Source organism: Zootoca vivipara, chromosome 6 (genome assembly GCF_963506605.1).
Source record: "Zootoca vivipara chromosome 6, rZooViv1.1, whole genome shotgun sequence".
Taxonomy (NCBI): Eukaryota; Metazoa; Chordata; class Lepidosauria; order Squamata; family Lacertidae; genus Zootoca; species Zootoca vivipara.
Genome location: NC_083281.1, coordinates 16399268 through 16424301, shown reverse-complemented (window position 1 = coordinate 16424301; position 25034 = coordinate 16399268). Strand labels below are relative to the sequence as shown.

General features: G+C 46.7%; 2 protein-coding genes across 3 annotated transcripts; one reads left to right on the top strand and one right to left on the bottom strand.

The window, feature by feature from the left end:
- The first annotated feature begins 1161 nt into the window (after positions 1-1161).
- On the top strand, positions 1162-22446 carry LOC118086692 (cytochrome P450 2G1). Of its 2 annotated transcripts, XR_004692769.2 has the most exons (10): positions 1162-1467; positions 2182-2344; positions 3738-3887; positions 5106-5266; positions 6586-6762; positions 7030-7171; positions 7321-7508; positions 7912-8053; positions 9291-9766; positions 20730-22446. XR_004692769.2 is itself a non-coding variant. In XM_035118617.2 (9 exons), exons 1-9 carry the CDS (start codon positions 1297-1299, stop codon positions 9470-9472), a joined length of 1476 nt encoding a protein of 491 aa, XP_034974508.1. In that variant the 5' UTR covers positions 1162-1296; the 3' UTR covers positions 9473-10902. The 2 variants fall into 2 exon arrangements, 1 of the variants encoding a protein (XP_034974508.1); XM_035118617.2 differs by lacking the exon at positions 20730-22446 and having other exon boundaries at positions 9291-10902.
- LOC118086691 (cytochrome P450 2G1-like) lies at positions 11220-25034 on the bottom strand. Its single transcript, XM_035118616.2, has 9 exons — positions 24788-25034; positions 24282-24444; positions 21321-21470; positions 19201-19361; positions 18797-18973; positions 14468-14609; positions 13242-13429; positions 12235-12376; positions 11220-11592 (listed from the first exon to the last, which is right to left on the bottom strand). Exons 1-9 carry the CDS (start codon positions 24962-24964, stop codon positions 11411-11413), a joined length of 1482 nt encoding a protein of 493 aa, XP_034974507.2. The 5' UTR covers positions 24965-25034; the 3' UTR covers positions 11220-11410.

The window sequence follows — 25034 nt, the reverse complement described above, 5'->3', positions numbered from 1 at the left end:
GGAGGACGCCTGGTGGTCAGCAGAAAGATATACTGTACTGGACAGATTTCACAGATGCAACTGGAATTGTTAGCCTATCAGATTACGGTCTTGCAGTCTGGTTTCGAAACACCCTTGCTCAGAAGTCAAATCCCACAATTTCCCACAGAGTTTACTCCCAGGTAAGCGGGTGGGAGTATTTCTTTGCTAACGTCCCCTTGGGATATAATCCTGTTCCATTTAACTCAATGAGGCTTAGTTCTCAGAAGACAAAAAAAGGATCACACAATTAATTTTCATCATATTAACATAGCTGAATACTTCCTGCATTATTTTAAGAGTGGAAGTACGGTAACACTCCTTTAGTTGAGAGCATTATGTGCTGTTGTTTGAGAGAAAAACACTAAATAATTCTTCAGCATCTCTGATGTGCTAATTCTTGCAATGGATTATATTGATTCAGATTTTGATTTAATTACTATCAAAATTAATACCTTAACAAGTCTCAACACCCAGAACAAACTACACTTCCCAGGATTCTTTGGGGGAAGCCTTGTTGTTTCAAGTGGTGCAATAATGTTTCAAATGCACTGTGTGAATGAGGCCCTTGTGCCCAGGGTGCTAACACAATGTCTTCCACAAGGAAAGCATTTGTTCCTGTTCTGAGGAAAGGTACTGTACAAAGGGAAGAAGTTGGTTCCTGGTTTGAGGCAGGACCTCTCTCTTTTAGGTCAGTGGGAGGGAGCCTGTGACCCTCCAGATGTTCAAGATGCACACGGAGATCTTGAGATGAAAAATAAAATCAATGTGGCATCCAAAAGAGGAGATGTTGTCATAACATGGTAATGGGTGACTTCATCAACCCTCAGATCGACTGGCTACATACATGCCTTGGGCAAGTCACTCTCTTTTCCACTCTCAGGTGGGAAATGTACCAGGTAATAATGCCATGTACAATGAGGGCAGGGTGGGTTTCCATAAGTAGCTGGAACTCTAGATTGCCACTTCCTACACCAATTGCCAGAAATTAGCTCTTGCATCCAACTGGTTTTCATTGAGGAAAACAAGGCAAAAGGATCCTGTTCCGTGCCTGAGGTTTGTTTTTTTTCCGTGACAAACCTCGATCCTGGCTTGGAAAGTGACTCACTTCCTAGTCTTTCCTTCCTCGGGCAGTATTTCAGGATGTGTTGCAATCATCACCAGCAGTGACTATAGCAAACTACTTGCCTCCTTTTCACTTCCTCTTCCTCCTTCTGGGCGTAGAGAAGTCAGGAACAAGGAGCCTGGCTTTGGGGGGGGGGGAGAGAGAGGGAAGGGATGAGGACTTGTCTGGGGGTCTTCTGGGCCCTGGGCATTCTCCTCCTCTTGCTGCTTCTGCTGTGGAAGAAGAACTGCCCCAGAAACCTTCCCCCAGGTCCTCCCAGTTGGCCTCTGCTGGGCAGCCTGCTACACCTGAAAGGGCCCTCCTTGCTGCACAGCCTGTTGAAGGTGAGCTTTTGGGGAGCTTGGCTGCTGGGTGCAAAGCAACTCCTTTCCCTTGGGACCAATGGAGGGGGTGGGCAGAGGTGGCTGCTGAGGGGCAGGGCAGACTAAGGCCAGGGCTGACTTGTTTTGTTCCCATCTGCTTTTCAGCATTGCGCCTGCAAAGCAGCACATCTGGAAACTGTAAACCTCCGCCTGCAAATGCTTCTCCTTAATCTCGGAAGATTGAGAGGGTTATTGCAGCTTCCTGACAGGGAGAGAAACACTCCCTGTCCATAACCTGAATCACTGTTTCTTCCTTTATTTCCTCACATATTTTGGGGCAGAAATGCGGCATTGGAAAGAGGGTCTGGGGCAGGGACGTATAAAAACTCGAACGACTCAGGGCACAGGCCCATCATCACAAAACTGTGTAACATTTGCACATGTTCATTAGTTGGAAGATAAAAAGAAGTACGTCTTCACCAGGGCATAGTTAAACTACAGAACTCTCTCCCACAGGAGGCAGTGATGGTTACCAACCTGAATGCCTTTAAAAGAAAAAGCAAGGTTGGATAGCTATCTGTCATGGATGCTTTAGTTGAGATTCCTGCATTGCAGGGGTGGGACTAGATGACCCTTCCAACTCTACGATTCTAATATACTGTACTGGAATCAAAGTGCATCTTGCTAGCCCTGAAACGGAGCTTCTGTTTTCTCCCTTTGCCACCTGTGGTGCAGCTCAGAGAGCAATATGGAGACGTGTTCACCATCTACCTTGGATCCCAGAGGGCTGTAGTGCTCTGTGGTTACAAAATGGTGAAGGCTGCCCTTGTGGATCAAGCGGAGGAATTTGGGGCTCGGGCCAAACTCTCCATTGTGGAGAAGACAAGCAAAGGCTATGGTGAGTGGGACTTTTCTTTGCACTGCATGTCTGCTTCTGGTTCTGATTCGCTGCCATTACTTAATGCTTGTTTACTATCCCCTGCTTGCTACTACTAGTCCTTGAGGGGTGGGGGGTGGGGGTACAGACGGGGAGGACTTGTGCCTATGATTCGGGCCACGCAGAATAAGGGCCCACAATACTGAATATAATATAGGATGCTGCCATATCCCGATTTAGACCACTGCTCCATCTTGCTTACCGGTAGTATTACCGACCCTGACTGACAATGGTCACATCCCCCACAAAACATTCATACCACTTTAACTATCTTAAATGTATGGTGTGGGTGTGACAAGTAAGAAACTATGGAACTTGCTCTCACAGAAGGCATTGGTGGCCACCAACCTAGATGGCTTTAAAACAGGGTTGGAGAAGTTCATGGAGGAGGAAGAGAGGGCTATGGATGGTTCCTAGCCAGGATGGCTCTGTTCTGCTTCCAGTTGGAGGCAGCAATGCTTCTGAATACCAGTTGCTGGAAACCACTGGAAGGGAGAGGGCTCTTGCAAGCGGGTCCTGCTTGCAGGTTTCCCATAGTGGACATCTGGTTGGCCACAGTGAGAACAGGGGAGGGGAGGTAAACACAATGCTGGCCATGCCAATCAGTGCTGACCTATTTACAAGTGATGCTGGCACCTATTTGCATCAGTGATTAGTTGAGGCAGTAGCCTGAGACAGGCACTGCCCCGCACAGTCACCTGCATTGTCTGCTCCTGAGCCCAGGCCCGTGTATGCTGCTGCAGCTGCTGCCCTGAGCCCCTTGGAGGTCCAAATGCAAGAAGCTCCCTCCACAATTGTAAATAAAAAAAATGTAGGGGAGCATCGTTGGCCTGATCACTTGAGAATGTTTCAAGACTCGCTGGCAGAGGTGAGCCTATAATGCCCAGGAATCCCCAAGCTGAAGGATGATTTGCCTGCCTTTCTCCTCTGTACCCAGCCTGCCTGATTGTAAAGTAAAGGTAAAGGGACCCCTGACCATTAAGTCCAGTCGTGACCGACTCTGGGGTTGCGCGCTCATCTCGCATTATTGGCCGAGGGAGCCGGCGTATAGCTTCCAGGTCATGTGGCCAGCATGACAAAGCCGCTTCTGGCAAACCAGAACAGCACATGGAAACGCCGTTTACCTTCCCGCTGTAGCGGTTCCTATTTATCTACTTGCCCGCTGTAGCGGTTCCTATTTATCTACTTGCATTTTGAGGTGCTTTTGAACTGCTAGGTTGGCAGGAGCTGGGACCGAGCAACAGGAGCTCACCCTGTCACAGGGATTCGAACCGCCGACCTTCTGATCAGCAAGCCCTAGGCTCAGTGGTTTATTGTAGGTGTGCTTTTTCTGCCCGCTTTTTCTTCCCTCTAGGCATCGCCTTCAGTAATGGGGAGACTTGGAGGCAGCTCCGTCGCTTCGCCCTCACCAGCCTCCGGAACTTTGGGATGGGGAAACGGTCCATTGAGGAGCGGATCAAGGAGGAAATCGAGTTCCTGACGGAGGAGTTCAGGAAAACTCAAGGTTTGGATCTTTGTTCCTTGAAGTCCGAAGCGGCAGATTTCTGGCAAAGGGTTGTCGTCAGCTAGGCTGGGCATATGTTAAGGGTCCGAATGCTGGAACATTGAAACAGTATATAAATCCAAACACATGATTCCAGTCTAAAACATTCCTTGTTCCTCATGCCCTTGGAACACACGTTACTGTTTTTATTGTTTCCTTCAAGTCTGTTAAAATGGCCCCGAGGCAAGGAGGCCATGGCAAAGAACACAGTAGCATAAGGAAAACTCTCCAGGTCCAGAGCAAGGGTCCATCTCCTACCGTAAGCATCTTGATCTGTCAATTAGTCAGCCAGATACTTCTGGGAAGCAGATCAAGAAGTTAATAGCCCTCACTGGATGTTACCCCACCCCAGTCCACCATCTTCTGAGGGAGTCCACTGCACTGTCAGAAAGTTCTTCCTGATGTTCAGTCAGAATCTTCTTTCTTGTAACTTGAAGCCATTGGTTCAAGTCTTATCTTCCGGACCAGGAGAGAACAAGCTTGCTCCATCTTCCATGTGACAGGCCTTGAGATATTGGAAGATGGTTATCACATCTCCTTTCAGTCTTCTCTTCTCCAGACTAAACATACCCAGCTCCCTCAACCGTTCCTCATAAGGCTTGGTTTTTCCAGACCCATGATCCTCTCAGTCACCCTCCTCTGCAATAATCTAATGGCAATTGAATCTGTGATTCAGTCACAGGAATGGGTCTGAGGTGTTCATTCTCCCCGCTACCAGGTTGATTTGGGGGGGGGGGTTCACAATCAACAATTGGCATAGCTCAGACAACATGGTGCCTTCCAAATGTCTTTGGACTACAGCTCCCATCAGCCCCAGGCAGAATGGACCTATGGTCGAACAAGATGGGAGTCGTAGTCTCACGACATCTGCAGGGCATCAAATTGGCTTCCTCTGCCATGACAATATTGTAAAATATCTTTGCCTAAAATGAGTATCTTACAGGCTGGGCAGCAAAGAATTCTGTCATCAAGACCGGCTTCTCACTCCCACTCTAGATAGAACCCAGATCATCTGTGTGATGGAGCTAGTGCTGGTTTTTGGCTTCAGATCCAGTTGCAGCACTCAAGCATGGGCCTGGTATTGCCCCTCACCTCCAGCTTTCAGAGAGTTCTGGTGCAGAAGCAGGCAGTTCCATTGCTCCTCCTCCATCCCTTTTTCTCTTCCCTTGCTCCTGCCAGGTTCCCCCTTCAACCCCACCTTTCTCCTGCGCCGCTCCGTGTCCAACATCATCTGCTCTGTGGTCTTTGGGGAGCGCTTTCAGTATGGCGACCAGGAGTTCCAGACCCTACTCAACCTTATCCAAGAGAATCTCCGGCGGGTGGACACTGTATGGGTGCAGGTGGGCAGAGATGGAGGGCTGGAATGGGTGGCAAAGACCCCCAAGCACTGAGCAGTTATTGGCTGGCAAGGAAAATATTTGGACTTCTTGAAGAGTGGTTTCTGCTTCCCTTCTTGCATAATCCTTCCTCTTGATGATTCAGGGTTTGAAGGAATAAGACACACACACACACACACCCAAAAAACCACCCCTCTATGGTATAAGAGAACTGGATGTTGTGGGAGAGACCCTTTTTATCATTGCACTGGAGAAATCAACATGGCACCTTCCTTACCTTTTTAGCACTAGGCTAAATGGTTCACTTGAGTACGGTATTTATTTCTGAGTATATGGCTGGGTTGTCGTTTGGCTTGTGGAGCTTCTGCATAACTGAGATACTGAATGCTTTAATTGCAGCTCTCTGTACATTATCCTTCCTATTCTGCACAGATTCTGTTGTTGTTGTACTCCTGTGACTCCATGCTGCGTATTTATTCTTAAGCTCCCTTGAGTGATACATGTTTTTAAATGGATAAAGATGGGAGCTAGCAGTCACTCTGGAGTGCCCTCCAAAACAGAGGGCTGTCTAACAGAAAAGGAGAGGGCTTCTTCTAGATGAATTAAGGACTCCTCCGGATGATCTTATTTGCTGACCATTCAGCCTGATTTGCTTGCACAAAGGTGGAGCTGATAATATATCCAGTCTTGAATTAGCATTCTTTCTGATTTCTACATGAGCAGACCATACAAGTGTTCATCCTGTATTTATCCTGCTTTGCTTGTGCAGTGTTTTTATGTCTTCCCATTAATCATTCCACACTTTTCTCATGTCTAACCCTAATTTGGTGGTGCTGTTCCTCATGGTGGTCCTGAGTCTTTTTGGTGCAAATCCCCACAAAGTCCAAGACTGCCTCTTAGATCAAAGCTGCACCACTCACAGGGCCGAGTGTGTCCTAGCATCAGGTGCAAATTTTACCAACTATGAGTAGTAAAGAGAACCCACACAAGTGACGCTGACACATTGCCACCCGACCCCACTCCACCCACCATGCCCCCCTCCACCTCTTTCCCCCTTTCCTTCCTAATGTAGCACTAATGTCTCAACAAATGAAACAGATCTGTAGAAAATGTAACTTGAAAAAAGAGACATTGCACATACTTTTGTAAACCCAGAAAGCTTTAATAAAAACAAAAAGTAAGCTGCTCCATCATATTTTGATGGCTCCACTCAGTAGACTTGGAAGCAGCTCCCCACTCCCACTGACAGGTACATTTTGCCCACTGAAGGGAGAAGCAGCTTTCCTTTCGCTTCTGATTTGGTTTCCTTTCTGAATACCCAGCTCTATGGCCTCTTCCCTCAAGTCTTGAAGCACCTCCCTGGTCCACACAACAGGCTCTTTGAGAATTATGAGGCGCAAAAGAAATTCGCAGCCAGGATGGTTCAGAAACATGAGGACAACTTGGACCCAGCCAGTCCTCGGGATTACATCGACACCTTCCTCATCCAGATGTGTCGGGTATGTCGGCTGCCGCCCGCAGCAATTCCAGGCAAACAGGAGGCAGGGGATAATTCTGCCCTGCAATTGCTAAGTTCCTTTGCTTTTAAGTAACACGGTGGAGATGTATCTGTGCAATATGGAACTTAGTTGGGTGTGAGCTGTATAAATGATCCTGGGCACAGGGAAGGGCATTGCTGGATAATATCATTGCTGTGCAGAACTTCCATTTTTAATTCTACTTCCAGCTCATTTTCCACTTGCTTTCCTCGCTTCCTTTGCCTGTAGGAGAGAGGAACTCCTGGCACTGAATTCCACCAGGAGAATCTCATTGTCTCTGCACTCGACTTGTTCTTCGCTGGGACTGAGACCATCAGCAGCACCTTGAGATATGGCCTCCTGCTCCTCACAAAGTACCCCGAGATCACTGGTGAGTTGAGCTGGGAAAGGAACCCATATGGAGCAGAGCAGGTGTCATGGCAGGAAATGTCACTCCCTTGGCCACCAGTAAAGCAGGTGTTAAATTCACCCAAGCCTTGCAGTTTACTAATCTGTCCTCCTATGGCTGCATCATCACAGAGAGAATCCAAGAGGAGATAGAACAAGTCATTGGGCCAAACCGGGCCCCTGCAATGGAAGACAGGGTGAAGATGCCGTACACGGATGCTGTGATCCACGAAATCCAGAGATTCATTGATATTAACCCGCTTGGGATTCCCCATTCTGTGACATGTGATACAGAGTTCATGGGATACACAATTCCTAAGGTACGTGCACTCAGCTGACAAAATCAGAACATGAAAACTCATCCAACTGGATCAGAGCAAGGGGGCCCATCTTAGCCCAGCATGTTCTTTCCAGCAAGAACTTTTATTTAAAGCACTTTTCCCTTGCTCTTCAGCTGAAAAGACTCCCAAAGCAGTTTACAGATCAATAAAAAAGATAGTGTGTACCCCTAGGTTTCCAATCTAAAAGACTAGAGAAAGAAGGGATGGAGGATGTTGTTATAAGGTTCTTAAAAGGAGCAGCTGGGATGGAAACGGTTCAAGGAGGGGAGCCAGAACTCATTCAATGGAGCCCAAAAACTCACCACACCAAGGCACACAAAGCCACTATCTGAATTATATCTCCTTTTCTCTCTTTCCTCTCACCTCTGCCCCATTTTTCTAGGGTACCTTTGTGTTCTTTGTATTTAATACTGTCCTGCATGATCCCACCCAGTTCAAAGCACCAGAGACCTTTGATCCAGGGCACTTCCTAGACGAGGGAGGCACATTTAAGAAATCTCCTGCCTTCATAGCATTTTCTGCAGGTGAGTGTTGCACAATAACATATCTATCTATCTATCTATCTATCTATCTATCTATCTATCTATCTATCTATCTAAACTAAATACCCAGAGCAATATTCCTATCTTTTAATATTGGAGATGTAATGAAAAACCAAACTTGCTAACCCTCATCAAATACACTGATGCTAAACAGCCGATCATCTTGGTCTTTGAACTGACTGCATGATGACAGCATGTCAGTTAAAGTAATTTAGGCTGCATTCCTTTACACATTTGCCTGGGAGTAAGGCCCATTCAACTCATTGGGAATTACCCTTCCCGAGTCATCATGGGCTGCATACAAACCATGCATTTAAAGCATGCTTAAACCATGTTACTTTCCACAAAGAATCCTGGGAGCCACAGTTTGTTAAGGGTGCTGCCCTCCTAAGCATGTTTACTCAGAAGTAAGTCCCACTGAACAAATTTAGGTTTACCTCTGACTAAATTTGCTTAGGATTACATGAAACATTTATCCCATGTTTCACTTTCTTCTCCCCAACATGATGATATTTTTTGGTACAGCTAAACAGCCCTTGGGACCGGCCACCTTTTTCATTCAAAGATGTCCCAGGGCTTCATGGGAAGAGCATCACTCCCAGGAGTCTTCTGACTCAGGAAATGTGGCCAGGAAGGTACAGAGACACTTGCTGTTGGTTCCAGCAGCCATGAGGCTTTCTTTCTTTCTTTTCTCGCTATTTATTTAAATGTAAGAACCAAAACAAAACCACTTTGCACAGGGATTTATTTTCAGGTGCTGCAAACCCCTTTCATCCCAGCCACATCTCTACCTGCCCCACACCTGACATCATGCATGATGCCAAAGGTAGGATGGGATGTGTGGCTTGGCCAAAGGGGCTTCAGGGGCCAAAAGGTAAAGTCTGACAGGCCTAATTGGAGATGCCCCACTGCTGGTCTGAACATAGCTGAGCCAACCCAACACCCTGAAATTTCTGAGAAATTCAACTTCCCCCAGCCTCCAGAGGATGTCTATTGCCTCTTACCTCCTTTCAAAAAAATCAAACAAGTTGGGCTCTGACATCTAAAACAACTCTTAAAACCAATACTTTTTTCCCCATGAAATTGTTACAATAAGTGCCACACTTTTTAAGCAAGAGAGAGAGATGTACAGGTACTGTGTACCCTTGAGTACCCCTTGGAGTGAGCACTGCTTAAAACAATTCTGCTCATTGATTTCTCCCCTGCTGTCATCCCACAGGGAAACGCTCCTGCCCTGGAGAAAGCTTGGCTAGGATGGAGCTCTTCCTCTATTTGACCACCATCTTGCAGAGGTTTACCCTAATGTCTCCCATCGCCTCTGAGGAAATTGACATCACCCCGGAATATAGTGGGTTTGGGGTGGCCCCCCGCCAGTACCAGCTGTGTCTCATTCCTCGCTGAACCATCAGGCCCACTGGTGTACGAGATGTGCCTTTGGGAAAGACAAGAGAGAGAGAATGCACCTATCTCCCCCCCCCCGCCCCCTGGAAGACAACTGATGAAAGGCCAAACAGAAAGTGGGGGCGATGGGTGCACTGTCTGATGGCCGTGGATTTTTCCTGAGGTTCCCACGCCCCACTTCTGCAAGAACTTTAGGGCTCATTTACAGGCTGTGGCGTTGGATGGAAGCAACTGTAGGTTCCTCCTGCCAAACAAGAATGGTTCTGCTGGGAATGGAATCCTAAATAAATATGAGTAAGTGAAATGAATGCGTGGAATGAGCGAAAGCAGCAAAAAGGACATGAAGGAGAGGGGTTTGTGGAATTCAGGAAGGGAGCAGTAGGTGGTGGGCTGGAAGCAATTAAAAGGAGATATGTCCAGGGTTAGCTTCTGAGGGGTTTCCTTGTGTAACTTCTCACCCCACCCAACTTACAACGGCTGGGTTTTCAACAAACAGTCTGTTTCAATGTTTATACTGCTAACTTGATAGTTTGACCAAGAAAATAGTAATTCATCAGCGGTGACATCGAAACCCAGCAAATTCCTCTGGGTTTTCCCTGTTGCCTTCCTATGTTTTTTCAGAAAAGTCTTTGTTTAAAAATGCAATGGATGCAATGCAGAAAACCTGGTTGATGTTTGTTATGATACAGCGGTAAGCAGGGGGTTTTCTCAGGGAAAGCTGTGAGGCAAACCAAAAACCTCTCAGACCCATGCCTAGAAAACATGGGACAAATGGAAGTGTGGACGAGCCCTGTGTCAGGGTGAAACCGCAGTTTTAATTCCATCTCCACCCATTGCAGAAAAACAAGGCTTCAGCCACCTTATGCTGCCTATGCTCTGTTAACTTCTAGGTTAGATTACTGCATTTTATGGGGTGGTTCATGGCTGGTGGCAGTTGTGGAAGCTCAGGCTTGATGACCTAGTTCTGCACTAAAGATGACCTCTGGCCTCCTCAGCAGCCACAGCTCTTGTAGCTGGAGTCAGTCAGGGCCTTGCTTTCCCAAGCAGGGTGGGGGAAATCCTGCAGGGCAGGGAGCAGGTCTTCCAGGACTCACAGCAAAGGTATGTACAGTGGTGTAGTAATAGGGGCCGGGGGGAGCACCGCCCCAGGCAGCAGGCTGGACAGGGCTGACCACCTCTGGCCGCTGCACAACGCGGCCGCCACCATGGAAGAGAAGCCCCGATGCAGCCGAGACTGCCTCACTCCATAGCTTGCCCACGGGGTTTGCCGCGCTGCCGTGCCACATGCCTCCTGTGCACGCATGCGCCAAGTGCCGCAACATGCACGTCGTGATGCATGCATCATGTGGCATGACGCGCGACGCATGCATGTGAAGGACACCCCGCCTTTGGGTGCCTTCAGGTTTGCCACCCCAGGCAGCCAGGCGGCTAGCTACGCCGCTGGGTATGTACTGTGTTATCTTCCATTCAGAGACAGAGAGAAGGTGTTTAGACTAAACAGGTACATACACAACCCTGCATATCCCAGGCACTTCCTCCAATGTGTCTGTGTATTCACATATATCTTCTTTAAAGATCTTAAATTCTCCTCTTAAGACATTCTGCATTTCTCCCACAGTATAAAATATTGAGTGAGCCACCTCACCTATTTGTTACTTTTTTCTCCTGGTTAATACTCTTTTCTTTTTCTACCATGAGAAAAATCAAGAACAGAAGAAGCACAATCAGGGCAGACTCCTTTTATATTGAGATCTACACATAACACACTTTAGTCATAGTGATTTTTAAAGCAGTTTTTCAGCCACAAACCTTCATTGTGTTAATATTATCTCCCAATCAGAAAGAGATATAGAAGGTGTTTAAGAGATTAAGCAGAAACATACTGGCAGAGGCACCTGCATCCCCCAGATATCTCAGCATTCATGCAGTAGGGACAATTTACCGTGGAACCACACAAAGATTATAAGGCCGGGGAAGCTTTGAACTGCCTTGCACATCCGCTGAAATGTCTATTTCCTCCCTCTCCTGAAGGGATTTCAGGTGGAAGTTTTGCAACACCGCTGTGAGGAATAGGAAGAGCTCCATACGGGCCAAACCTTCGCCAAGGCAAACCCTTTTCCCTGGAGAAACGACAAATAGGATTTTATTATGCATTTTTTTGTTTTCATTTTGTATTTTTTATGTTGTGAACTGCCCTATGATCTTCGGATGAAGGGCAGTAAACAAATTTAATAGTAATAATATTCAGGCTCGTGCAAAGGGTGGGAGAGACAGCTGGGGAAACTTGCCCTGGGCTTCCGAATGATAAGCTGGCAAGGGTGCCCTGCCAGACTTACACTGCCATGCCTGGAACACCCTGTTACTCCCAACTGACCAAGGACTCCTGCCCTGGGCCACAGACAAGCTCTGCACTGGCCTAATAATGATAATAATAATAATAATAATTTTAAAACGTTATTCCTCCTAACCCAATGCTCAATCCAAGACTTAATTTCCTGTTAATGAACCCAACATCCTTGCCCTTCTCACTCTTTCCTCCTTCACATCCTTAATTCCTTTTAAGGCAGGCATCCCCAAACTGCGGCCCGCAATATGTTTTGGCCTACAACTCCCATGATCCCTAAGGTAACAGGACCAGTGGTCAGGGAAGATGGGAATTGTAGTCCAAAACATCTGGAGGGCCGAAGTTTGGGGCTGCCTGTTCTTTAGCCATGGCAGCCCTCCCACGCATTCTTCCCTACCATAAAGCTGATGTGCAATACCTGTTGAAAATGTGAGGGAGGCCTCATTCTTCTTGAAGGACCCTCTTTCATCCAGAAAGTGACGAGGATTGAATTTCCTCGGTGTCTCAAAGTGCTGTGGGTCATGCAGGGAGGACGACAGGAATGGCACTACTGTGGTTCCCTGGAGAGGAAAGACAGAGACCCCAAAAGCACCGGTTACTGATATATAAAATAGGTTTTGAATGTTTTTAATGTTCTGTTGAAAGCCGCCCAGAGTGGCTGGGGAAACCCAGCCAGATGGGTGAGGTAAAAATATTATTATTATTATTATTATTATTATTATTACTACTACTACTACTACTACTACTAACAACTGGATGTTTAGGGCCTTCTGTTTCCTCTTTATCCTGCATTTGGCCTTTGGCCCTGTGCCAGACCCACCTACAGCTTAAGCCTCTTGAACTTTCTGCATTAAGAATACAATAATAAACATGTAGTTAGTTCAAACCTCCTCACATGCAGGAGTGAAGATGGCAGAGGTTATTTAAGGTAAGACAGCACCATTATAACAGGATGTTGTGTGTGACTGAGTTTGCTGCCATACTAAAGTCCTTCCACAGTGATGAGGGACTGTTTTTCTGTCCATTAGGCGGGATTTGCACCACAGGCATCCAGCCTCACTGATTAGTCCTCGAGTTTGCTGCACTACACAGAGGTACATCTCCTTCTGCTTCCTGTAAATGATGGAAAGTGGAACCACAACCATCTAGGCCAGGCATAGGCAAACTCCGGCCCTCCAGATGTTTGGGACTACAATCCCCATCCTCCCTAACCCCTGGTCCAATTAGCTAGGGATGGTGGGAATTGTAGTCCCAAACATCTGGAGACCTGGAGTTTGCCTATGCCTGATCTAGGCCACTGCAGCTTCCTACTCTTTCATGGGAGCAGGGGTGCAAACACATATGTGCACAGCTCCAGCTGTACACATGTTGGTAGGATTTTTGACCTGTCACTAATGCTTCTGTTGGCCACATGGCTCACCACACCTTGGGAAGGCTGAAACCCCGGAAATGTGTGTCGCAGGTCACAGAATGGGGAGGTGCCAGTGGGGTGATGTCTATAAACCGCTGAATCTCATGAACAACAGCATCCGTGAAGGGCATCTGACTCCGGTCCTCTAAGGAGGGGCTGCGGTTCCTCCCAATGACCCGGTCAATCTCCTCTTGGACCTTAGCTGTAAAGAAGAGAGAAGGGTTAAAGCTATACACTGTGGTACCCAGGCGGTGGGAGGTGATTAGAAATATGCATTTATAGGAGGAGGAACCTTGGCTCAAAATATTTTTGATATCCTTTCTTTCCTTGGTGATCACTCGTAGCCAATTAAGATTGTCTTCCATGAATATGGTTTTAACAGTGTGTCCATAAGAGACTGTGGAGGCCAATTCTGGATCCACATGTTCTTCCACAGTAGGGACATAGGTTTCTGGGCAGGAGTTGATCACAGTGAGGATTTGCCAAATGTGTCTCCCTTCATCCTGAGATTGTGCTTCTTCACAGTTCCATGATGCCTTTGGTAGAGGCTATTCTCCAATTCTGATATATTTTATATCAGAGCAGTGTAGAAAGTAAAATCAAAATGGAGCTCATGCTTTGCATACAGAAGGTTCTTTTTCTGACATCTCCAATTAAAGGATTAATGTAGAAGGTGATGGAAAGAACCATTTTCCACGTGAGAGTCTGGGGCTCTGCTGCCAGTCAAAGGAGATAAGAAGGGGCTAGACTAGGGGTAAGGAAGACCTTTTTGAAACCAGGGACCATAATCTTTTGTGTAGAACCTTTCAGGGATCACATGACAATGGTGGGTAGAACCAAAGCCAAAAGTGGATGGAGCAACAGGTGTGTCTCTCTTAACATTGGACAGTTGGCAACCTTCCAGTCATGCAAAAGCCAACAACCTGCCCCATCATCATAAGAAGCTACTAGGAATGGTCTAAGACTACTCCAGATTATTCCCAGTAGCAATTTCACATCAAACTACCACTGTTCCACTGTGAACCCTAGAATAGTACGAGTGCTTGTCATAGATGTTCCATCCCCGGGGTGATCAAAGGAAGGACCTGGGCAGCCTAGAGTTCGGGTTTTGTCCAAGTGGAACTTTCAAAGGTTAGAGGTAAAGGGAGTCCTGGTTTAGTTGGCAAGAAAGGAACCAGTAAGCCAGCTCAAAAGACAGGCAACAAGAGCGAGTGAGGAAGATTCAGTCTTGTTTTTTCACCTTCTATCTCTGGGTATCTGAGGAGGATGAGAAGCCCGTATCTGAGGGTGGTGCTGACTGTCTCTGTCCCTGCAAAGAACAGGTTAAGAACCGTAACAGCCAAGTTCTCATTATGGAATTCCGAAGTTGGGTTCTCTTTCTCCTGACACAGGGAAGAAGAAGAAGAGAACAATGTTATCAAACCAGGAGCCAATCAGCATGCCTGCAAAAACGTTTTATGGAAGGCTGGTGTATGGCCAGCAGGATTTCCTTGCCGTATTTTTAAGTCAATTATGAAAGATCAATTGTGCCGTATATTATTTATTTATTTATTTATACCCCGCCCATCTGGCTGGGTTTCCCCGGCCACTCTGGGCGGCTTCCAACAAATATAAAAATACATTAAAATATCACAGATTAAAAACATCCCTAAACGAGCTGCCTTTAGGTGTTTTCTAAATGTCAGATAGTTGTTCATCTCCCTGACCTCCAATGGAAGGGTGTTCCACAGGGCAGGCGCCACTACCGAGAAGGCCCTCTGCCTGGTTCCCTGTACTTTGCTTCTCACAGTGAGGGAACCACCAGAAGGCCCTCGGCGCTGAATCTCAGTGTCCGGGATGAACAATGGGGGTGGAGACACTCCTTCAGGTATATAGGACCAAGGCCGTTTAGGGCTTTAAAGGTCAGCACCAACACTTTGAATTGTGCTCGGAAACGTACTGGGAGCCAATGTAGGTCTCTTAGCACCGGTGTTATGTGGTCTTGGCGGCCGCTCCCAATCACCAGTCTAGCTGCCACATTCTGGATTAATTGCAGTTTCCGGGTCACCTTCAAAGGTAGCCCCACGTAGAGCGCATTGCAGTAGTCCAAGCGGGAGATAACTAGAGCATGCACCACTCCAGTGAGACAGTCTGCAGGCAGGTAGGGTCTCAGCCTGCGTACCAGATGGAGCTGGTAGACAGCCGCCCTGGACACAGAATTAACCTGTGCCTCCATGGACAGCTGTGAGTCCAAAATGACTCCCAGGCTGCGCACCTGGTCCTTCAAGGGCACAGTTATCCCATTCAGGACCAGGGAGTCACCCACCCGCCCCCTGTCCCCCAATAACAGTACTTCTGTCTTGTCAGGATTCAACCTAAATCTGTTAGCCGCCAACCATCCTCCAACCACCTCCAGACACTCACACAGGACATTCACTGCCTTCACTGGTTCTGATTTAAAAGAGAGATAGAGTTATCCTCTATCTTCTATATAACCTCTATTATATAGAAAGATTTTGGTTTATACATTCCCTGAATGATAATGACTGGATAGGAGTTAATGAAAATGAAGACATCTGTGCTTGACAGAAAATATTTAAGTGTGGTCCTCCTACGAGAAATTCCTTCAATAGCACCTTAAAGACCAACTAAGTTTTTATTTTGGTATGAGCTTTCATGTGCATGCACACTTCGTCAGATACACTGAAACAGAATCAACCAGACCCTTATGTATATACATGGCGGTTGTGGCAGCTGTTTCTAGTCCCCCCGCCCTAAATATCTGACTCAATAGAATTTCTGTTCTAAACCGTTGTAAGTTTTTAAACTATTTTAAAGTGTGGTTGAACAATAGTTTAATAAATATTATATTATTATCTTTTTGGATAAGCTGTTGACAAAGGCCACGTTGGGCAAATTGTGTCAATTAAGAACCCATCTTTTGGGTAGCCACTTTGGTGCCTGGGGTGACTTGCCCAGGGGCGGGTGAGCAGCCTCTGGATTCTGCCTGCCTCCTCCCTCTCAGCTGTCCCACAGCTGGGGGGGGGAGGCAGCAGGTAGGCCGTTTGGGCAACGCAGAGCCTGCGGTTGCCCAAGCCACCGCGTCTCTCCCAGGAGAGATGTGTGGCTTGGGCGTGCTACAGGCCCTGCGGTGATTGCCGCCCAGCGTTTTGTCACCCCCCTCAGTGGTGAAACCCAGGGCGGACCACCACCACCACCCCCTTCCTCCACCCCTGATGCTGGATCAGAACAAATGGCAATTTGGGTTGTTCCATGGATTGCTGTTTGCGCCGATTCATTGGCAAAGAGTAGATTGTAGGGGCTTCCGGTTCAGCGCCAGCGCCGATCGGCGGGGTCCCGTCTCGTCTCCGAGATGGCCCGTCTCTGCTAGGAGTGGGGAGGGCAGCGAGAGCGACGCTGCGCCCCTTAGAACCTCGGGAAGGGCGTCCCGGGGGCGAATTTTGCTCGGCAGAGCCCCAATCCGGACTCCCCAACTCTCCGGCAAGCTCTAATAAGAGCTCCGGAGCGAGGAGGGTAGAAGTCGCGGGGGCCATTTTGAGCGGTAACGTTATCCTAGCGGTGAGAAGCTTCAAGCCGAAGGCGGAGAGCACTGGATTCTTCTGAAAATAAAACGATTGGAAATAAGACTGTAAGTAACCTCACGATTTGGATTATAAAACAATTTGGACCTGGGAGAGAGGGGGGAAAAGAGGAAGCCACCCCCCCCCCACGGCAACATAAGAGACAGTAAATAGAAACCCGAAGCCGTAAATAGAAGATCTCAACTTAAAAGGATCCCTCAAAGGCATCAAAGAGAATCTCCCCTAAATGCAGGGTAAAAGGGGAGAGAGACTGTGGTTGTGAGTGCCCTGCAGAAAGAGGTTAAGACCAAGAAAGACCTTTCTTTTCCTCGGGAGCCGGCAGCCCAGACAACCCAGTGAGCTGATCAGGATTTATAAGTCAAATTTTATTTCTATCTTTATTTCTGGACTTTTTGAAAATTCCTTTTTGGTTTATATGCTTTTGAAATGCGAGTTCGAACTTTATTTTTAATAAGACTTGAAGAATGCAGCCAGCTTGTTAAAACGGAGTCGAGAAAATAAACTGTGACCATATTCCACCCCATGTGACAAGTTTTGACCTTGACAGGATTGAACTATGTCAACAAAAAGGTATTCGCCTGAGTTCCAGCGGACTGTTTTGACCTTAATGTGGGAAGTAAGAATAGAACTATGTCAAGAGGAGACACAACAGCAAGAGTTACAGCAACAATTCCAGATGGTGATGGCAGAATATGACTTCTTAGAGGATGAAGCTATTGAAACTGAAGAAGACGAGTGTGAGAATGACAATGATGGGGACTGTGATTTGGAAGGAAAAGATGAAGATGCGGACTGTGATAATATAACACAAAATGAAGCCCACCAGGAAAAAAATGATGATTTTACTCTACAAAAAGTCGGATGGAGTGCCTCCCCTTCGAGGGGGGCACGATTGGATTAATGCCCACAGGGAAGAGGGGAAAAATAAGCAGAGAAGAGAAGAAGCTCAGGGGTCTTGTATGGAGGCCTGGATGGCAAAAGGCTGTAAACAGGGGGTGGGGTGAAGGGAAAGTGAAGTTGTGATTATAAGGATGGATTAACAGGATTATAACTGGACTGCTGACTACGGAACTTGCTGGATTGGGGGGGGTGGAGCCGGTAATCGGGGATGTAAGGTTAGATTGGGAATAGTTATAGTTTTAAAAGTGAATTGATTTTGGAAAAAGGTGAAAATATGGAGGCTTATAGAGGGGGTAAAAATTAGGCACGAGAAGAAAAAATGGGAGTTTGATTTTTCAGTGATTGGACATTAGGTGAAAATGATAATAGCTAATTTAAAAGTAGTATAAGGTATAAAGGTGTATTTTATAAAATAAGAAACTGTTGAAGATGATAAAAAAGGGAGGAAAACCGGGGAAGGGGGGAGGGTGGGGAAGCCCACAAAATATGGTTTAACAATTATGAATGGAAGAAAGATTTTTTTGTTTTGTTTTGTTTTGTATTGTCTTTTTTCTTTTTTGTCACTTTTTTCTTCTCTTTTTTCTCTTTTCTCTTTTTTTATTCTTTTTTTGGTATGACAATAGATGGTTGGATGGATGACCTCCTGCGTACTGCCCTGGTTTACTGGAGCTCCCTGGTGGCAGGGGGGGGGCTTTGGGGGCAGGGGAGGGGGAGGAGGACAGAAATCCAATCATAAAATGGACCATTTCTGACTGTTCACCTACGTGGGATACTTCTGTGGCAGGGGAGGACCCATGGAGGGGGGTGGGAAGAAGGTGGAAAAGGTGTTCATGTATGTACCGTCTTTTGTAATTTGTAAAATCAATAAAAATTATGTTTAAAAAAAAAGAGTAGATTGTAATGGAGAAATCATAGGGCCAAAAATAAAAGTGGGAGGAGCATTTAGACATGGTACTTTCAAGTGTGGACCTGTGCCTTGAAATGCAGCACAAAAGGAAGTCTGGATGAGTCCTTTGTGCCAGAACAAAGACTGGTTAGAAGGTCAACCTCCAAAAACTGGGAGACCCTTGGTTCCCCCCAACAATTACCTGTTCCATTTTGGCCAGGAAACAGTCGATGAAGTCCCGGGGGCAATTTGGATCGAAGGATTCCCGGTGGATCTGGACCCTCTGAGAGATGAAATTTATTAACTCCTTCATGTACTTGGGCACTTCTTGGTGAGGCCCAGGCAGGATCCGCATCAGGCCTGGGAAAAAATTCTTCATCTTTGAAGAAAAGTAACAGATGTAACTGTCTAAGCTTCCTCATTGCCTTGCACCCCATGCACGTGACCCCTTAATGCCCAGGCCTTGTACTATGCCTTCCCAAACCACACCCAAATAGAAATGAGCCATTTTTTTAATAAATGAAAAAAGTGGAGGGCATGAAATAACCAGGTTACGGGAGGCCATGGATGCATTCTCTGTCTCAGGTGAGCAGGTGCCTCCATTACCTGCGACGATGTGGAAAACATGAGCTGGAAGGATTTGTTGATCACATCAAGTAAATAGACAAACTGTTTGTCTTCATATTCGAACCGCTGGCCAAAAACCACAGAGCAGATAACATTGGAAACAGCGTGACTGAGGTAGAAGGTTGGATCAAATGGGTGCCCTGTGGATGTGAAAAATGGACACAACATCACCTAAGATGCCAGGATGCATCCTGTGGTCAAAGGAGTAGTAATAATAATAATAATAATAATAATAATAATAATAATAATAATAATAATTTATTTATTCCCCGCCAATCTGGCTGGGTTTCTTAAGCCACTCTGGGCAGCTCCCAAAGAAATATTAAAAACATAATAAAACATCCAGCATTAAAAACTTCCCTAAACAGGGCTGCCTTCCTCAGGAGAAAGAATATCCCTAATGGACACTGGTGCATCTAGCTAAAAAGGCTCCTGAATGTTTTAACAGCATCCAGAAATATGCAAACGAAGTTTCTCCAGCTAGATGAAGCCAAATAAACCTCTGCACATGGGCAGAAACTTAACATGCCATGTGAGCCAGTGCAGAACCAGCCAGCCTCATATTTCTACCATTTAAAGGGAATACTAGAAAGCTTGGGGGCTTTCTAGAAATTCTCCACAACTCCATTAAAAACTTCTTCGAAACTTCATTTTTTCCATGGTATGTAAGTTGTGTAATCTTCTTTGCTTTTTAAAAATTTGAATAAAAATTATTCAATGATTATTTTAAATGATAAAAACTTCTTCGAAACTTTCTAGAGGGACTATTTGTCAAAAAAAGGAAAGAAGAAATTTAAAGAATACACTGTCAAGGCGTAGGCAGAAAAAACGGAATGGCACCTGGGTTATTTCATGTGCAAACCGTGGCCAAGAAAATGAAACTTTACAGAGCGAATTTCAAGAATTCCTCAAGAAAATGACTTGGAAAGCTGTGGTAAAAGAGAAGCAGCTATGCCTTTTCAATAGCTGAGGGAAAACCTAAGGAAACAAGGAAAAGGGACACAGCAATGCAATTCCAAGCCATCCTCTAGGGGAACCTTCCAAATTCCTCAGGGACTCATGAGGTGTGCATAGTGATTAATTTATTTCAGAACGAGGCATGTGTAGTGATTAATTTATTTCAGACGGTAGCTGTTTAGAAGGGCCATTGAGAAGGGCTTACTCCGGGGGGGGGGGGAGGGGAGAGGGCAGAAGAACCTTTTGGATCTCCATTAAAAAACAAAATCCTGAGGCAACTCCTGCGGCCCTCTAAAGGCCCATGGCCTTGGAAAGGCTCCCCTGACCCTCCAGGCCTTGAGGAGAGAGAGAAAGGGAGAGAGGGAGAGGCAGCTCCTGGCATAAAGGCAGCCATTTTGAGCCTGGTGTTAATTTAGCCTCTTCATGGTGGGGGAGGGGGAAAGGGTGGGAAAACGCCTCCGCTAGAGGACGGCTGCATTGCCTCTGCTCAATTTGCTCACATCCCTTGTCTGGTCTGAGGGGAGAGAAAAATGGGTCTTATTTCTCCACAGAAACAATCCCAGGACTCATTTGGTTCCCCACCAGACGTCTCACCCCTTAAGTCTCTGAGGGAAGAGGGAACGGAGCCAGACAAACCAAAGGTTGCTTTTTATTTATACATACATACATACATACATACATACATACATACATACATACATACATACATACTCAGCCTATCTGGCTGAGTTTTCTAGGGAAGTCGCCGGGTGCTCAGAAAACCACAGAACCTGGCACTGCAATTGACCCCTTTGTGGTGATTACATAAATCTACAATCCCCACATCATGACTTAAACCACTTTTTGCACATCTGGGCTGGAGCACAAGGAGGAAGGAGATCCTTTGCTACTTTATACGCCACCATCTTCCTGAGGGACTAACGCCATCTCCTGAAATCTCAGTTTAGTCCCTTTGGCTCCAGATGACAAACTCTGTGGGCAAAGGGGCAGGTGCAAAGGAGGAAAGCCAGGCCCACACAGGTGACTGAACGCTTGTGAGGAAAGCACTGAGCAGCTGTTCCTCAGTTACAACATCGTTTCTCCTCGCTTCCTGCCACAATGTCAAAAAGCACACGGTGCCCTTTCTGAGGGGAAATGTTCACCTTCCGTTTTCCTCAGCGCTTCCACCAGGAACTGGGCCTCCTCCTGGATCCGCTCCTCGATGGATCTCTTCCCCATCCCAAAGTTCCTCAGGGTTGTGAGGGAGAAGCGACGCAGCTGCCTCCACCGTTCCCCATTGGTGGAAACCACGCCTGGAAATGGAGAAAAACGCCACAAAAAAGGCAGAAGACTGGGGGAAGAAAAGATGGAAGCGCTACACAGAAAACAATGGCACACAGAACATCCCTCTAGTCTAACAATCCCGTTCTCACAGGGGTAGCCATATGTGCTGCGGGGACATTTTATTCACTACAAGTTAGGTCTAAAAGAAGATGGAAGGGCCAAACAAAAGACACTGGAAAGAGCCATGTTTTTCTGGTTACTCTGAGATGGATAGAATCGTATAATTGTAGAGTTGGAAGGGACCCCAGGGGTCCTCTAGTCCAACCCCCTCCATTGCAGGAGTTATGGAGGAAGCCCTGGCATGGAAGTAACCGCACAGAAAGATGGAGCGACAGTTGGCATAATGTGCGGGGAAGCAGACTTGTGGCATAATTTCAGCACCTTGAATCAGCTCGAGGGCAGCAGACCTCTGGAACTCAGGAACCAACCACCAGGCCTATGGCTCTCCTCCTTGGGACCTCCCAACCATCCCAACAAGATTTAGGCTTTCCAATGGCTTCCATTGGTGCCAGTGGTAACAAGAAAGAAATGGAAGATGGAGAGAGAGAAGGTGAGAATGAGGGCAGGGAGGAGGAGGCAGCTGTGAAGGGAGAGAGAAGCAGCAGCATTAAATAGGGACAGACATAAGATTAGATTCGGTTCACATTTAATTCGCACTCATTTTTACTTTCCAAAACAATAGGAGAACTGAAACACAGCCATGTTTCAAAATTTGCACTTTTCCAAATTTTGCAGTGTGGTTCTCCAGCCAATATCCATAAAAACGGTGGAAAGCAGGCATAAAAATCTATTCATGAAATAGTGAAAATAACATCAAAATGCATTGTATTGGGGAAATTTGCCTGCAAAGATAAAATGTGTACATTATGTGCTTACTAGGAGATATGTGAACTAAAACACGGTAGAATTTTGGAGAGGTTTGGTGTGTTTTGTTTTGGGTTTTTTTTTAAAAAAAGAAAAGTGGTGTGGAAATGTGGAGAAGTGGAAAAATGAGAAGTCTAGAAAAGCCAAACTGGCTGACCTTTCCATTCCTAGGAGTGAAATGGGGGAAAGTGAGAAAATCAGAAGTGAGTCAAATTTCTCCCCCATCCCTAGAAAAGGAACATAGGAAGCTGCCTTAGAATCATAGAGTTGGAAGGGATCCCCATCAACTTCTAGTTCAGCCCCCTGCAATGCAGGAATGCCTTCTACTGGGTCAGACCCCTTGGTCTATCTGACTCAGATAATACTGGGAATAGAACAGATGGAAGGTTGAGGGGTGTGTGACAGAAAGAAGGGGAAAGGGGGGAAGGAATGAAGGAAGGAAGGAAGGAAGGAAGGAAGGAAGGAAGGAAGGAAGGAAGGAAGGAAGGAAGGATGGGGAAAAGGCCGAAAGGACGTGCAAACCTTTTCCTCTTCTTTCCCCACACACCTTGGCTCCAGCACCACTTACTACAGTCATGCACATTACTGAAAAGTTTCCTATGGTGGAATGCAATTTTCAGGCTAAAAGTAGTTATTCAGTCCTGAGCTATGTTAAATTATAGAATCACAGTACTCCTTCTGTCCCTGGTGGCTTCAGTTCTAGGTTCATGTTTTGGTAAGTCTTGTAAATCAAGTGCACCACACAGTGGCGTTGCAAGGTCAGGTGGTACCCCGTGCAGAAAATTTCTTTTCACACACCCCCACATTGAAATTATTAATAGAAGGAAGGGCTAAAACAACCCCACCCCACCTCAGAGGCGATTCAGGTGCTCTCAGATGCAGCTGCCGGGCTGCCTCCACCTTCCCCAACCCCAGCAACTATCCCACCTGGCTGCCTTCAGGTTATGCAGGGGCTCTGATGGTGAGGTGGGGACTCCTTTAAACTTCTCCCTTGAGAAGGTGAGGGGTCCCCCAGCCGTGGACCCCTCAGCTCCCCAGCTGAGCAGCCCCGATCTAGCTCCTACTCCAGTGCAAGCAGGAGCGGGTATGGGGATCTTTCAGGGGAGGGTTGGGAGCCGTGGGCAGGCTGTGTGCCATTGCCTGTGCTTCCGGGCTGCTTTCTGGGGGGGACCGCTTTGCCAATGGCATTCCCCCCTTCCCCCTTCTTTTTGATAGAAAAGGCTTCCCCCCCTCCCCAGGAAGCAGCCCGGGAGCGTGTCAGGGCAAAGGCTGTCAGAACAAAGGGGGAAGGGGGAAAGGCTCTCAGAAAAGCAGTGCAGTTCCCCACTTCCCCCAATGGCTTGGGGTAGGCTTGGAAGTCGTGGGTGGGTGGCGCGCCAAATGTCACCCCCCTCAGTGATGACATCCGGGGCGGTCCACTCCCACCTCCCCCCTGGCACCACGCCTCTTGCTCCCTCATTTATTATGATGGTACTCTCCACTTGTCTGTTACTGGTATCTCATCGCAAATATCCAGATAAATTGCTTTATTATTACTTCTTGTGAATGTAGAATCCCAGGCTGGACTTGGTTTGATTTACTTTTTATATGTTTGACTCACAAAGTTCTATTTTGTTATTGGGTTTATATGGATAACATTCAAAAAATAAAAGAGAAAAAGACAGGGATTAGAGAAGGCTGCCTTCTACAGAGTCAGGCATGTGGTCCATCCAGTTCAGTATACTGGCCAGCACCTGCTCTCCAGGTTTTCAAGTAAATGCCAAAGACTGTAGTTGGTACATTCTGCATTTAGAGCAGGTACTCTTGACACTGAGCTATGGCCCTTCCTCTAATATTGCAAGATAAATTTATCCCACCCCAGCTTTCGGTTGCATTCATTTCTGCTACAAACACTCCATTTTCAAGCTGCCACTTACCATAATCCCTGATGGTTTCATCCAAACCCAGCATCAGTCCTCTCCCTCCAAATGTTTCTGCATTATCTATGAGTGCTTCCTTTATGGTTCCATAACCACACAGAACCACGATTGGCCGGGAGCCCATGTAGACAGTGAAGACTGAGCCATACTGATCCTGGAGCTGCCAAGAGACAAAGAACATACTGTATCTTAGTGCCTGATATATGGACGTAAAGGAACAGTGGGAAAGGGTGTGATTTGTTGGAAGAGCACATGCTTTGCATGCAGAAGGACCCACATCCAGTCCCTGCCATCTAAAACTCTGGAGAGCTGCTGCCGGACAATGCAGAGCAGAAAAAAACATGACTAGATGGATCAGTAATCTGAATCTTTATAAGGCAGTTTCCTCTTTTTCTGCAGTAATAAATCCTGCCTAGCGGTAGCTCCTCCTCTTCCACTCTGAATGGCACGGGGACACCACATAGCAGCCTCCAGCCCTGCTGGCGGCAGAGACCCACACTAACCTTCTGAAAAGATGTGATGATGTTACGAACATCCAACTGGAGCAAGTTGCCTAGCAAAGGCAATGGGGTGGGGCCTGGGGGCAGTTTGCCCTTTGTGGCATCTCTCCTCCGGATTAGGATAAGCAAGAAGGTGATGCAGGAGACCAGCAAGAAGGGCAACACTCCAAAGAGGCCCATTTGGGAGCTGATGGCCCTCGTTGACTTTGCTGCTCCTGGTATTTTGGTTCTGCAAAGAAGTGGATGGGAA

What these genes read in the sequence shown, in the direction of transcription:
- LOC118086691 (XM_035118616.2), bottom strand. Translation starts at nt 24,964, where the DNA reads ATGGGCCTCTTTGGAGTGTTGCCCTTCTTGCTGGTCTCCTGCATCACC. An exon ending in TCATCACATCTTTTCAGAAG is followed by an intron (nt 24,445 to 24,787) that starts GTTAGTGTGGGT and finishes GTCTCTTGGCAG; the next exon opens with CTCCAGGATCAGTATGGCTC. An exon ending in CAGATACCCAGAGATAGAAG is followed by an intron (nt 13,430 to 14,467) that starts GTGAAAAAACAA and finishes TCTTCTTTACAG; the next exon opens with CTAAGGTCCAAGAGGAGATT.
- LOC118086692 (XM_035118617.2), top strand. Translation starts at nt 1,297, where the DNA reads ATGAGGACTTGTCTGGGGGTCTTCTGGGCCCTGGGCATTCTCCTCCTC. An exon ending in TCCTCATCCAGATGTGTCGG is followed by an intron (nt 6,763 to 7,029) that starts GTATGTCGGCTG and finishes CTTTGCCTGTAG; the next exon opens with GAGAGAGGAACTCCTGGCAC. An exon ending in TGGGATACACAATTCCTAAG is followed by an intron (nt 7,509 to 7,911) that starts GTACGTGCACTC and finishes CCATTTTTCTAG; the next exon opens with GGTACCTTTGTGTTCTTTGT.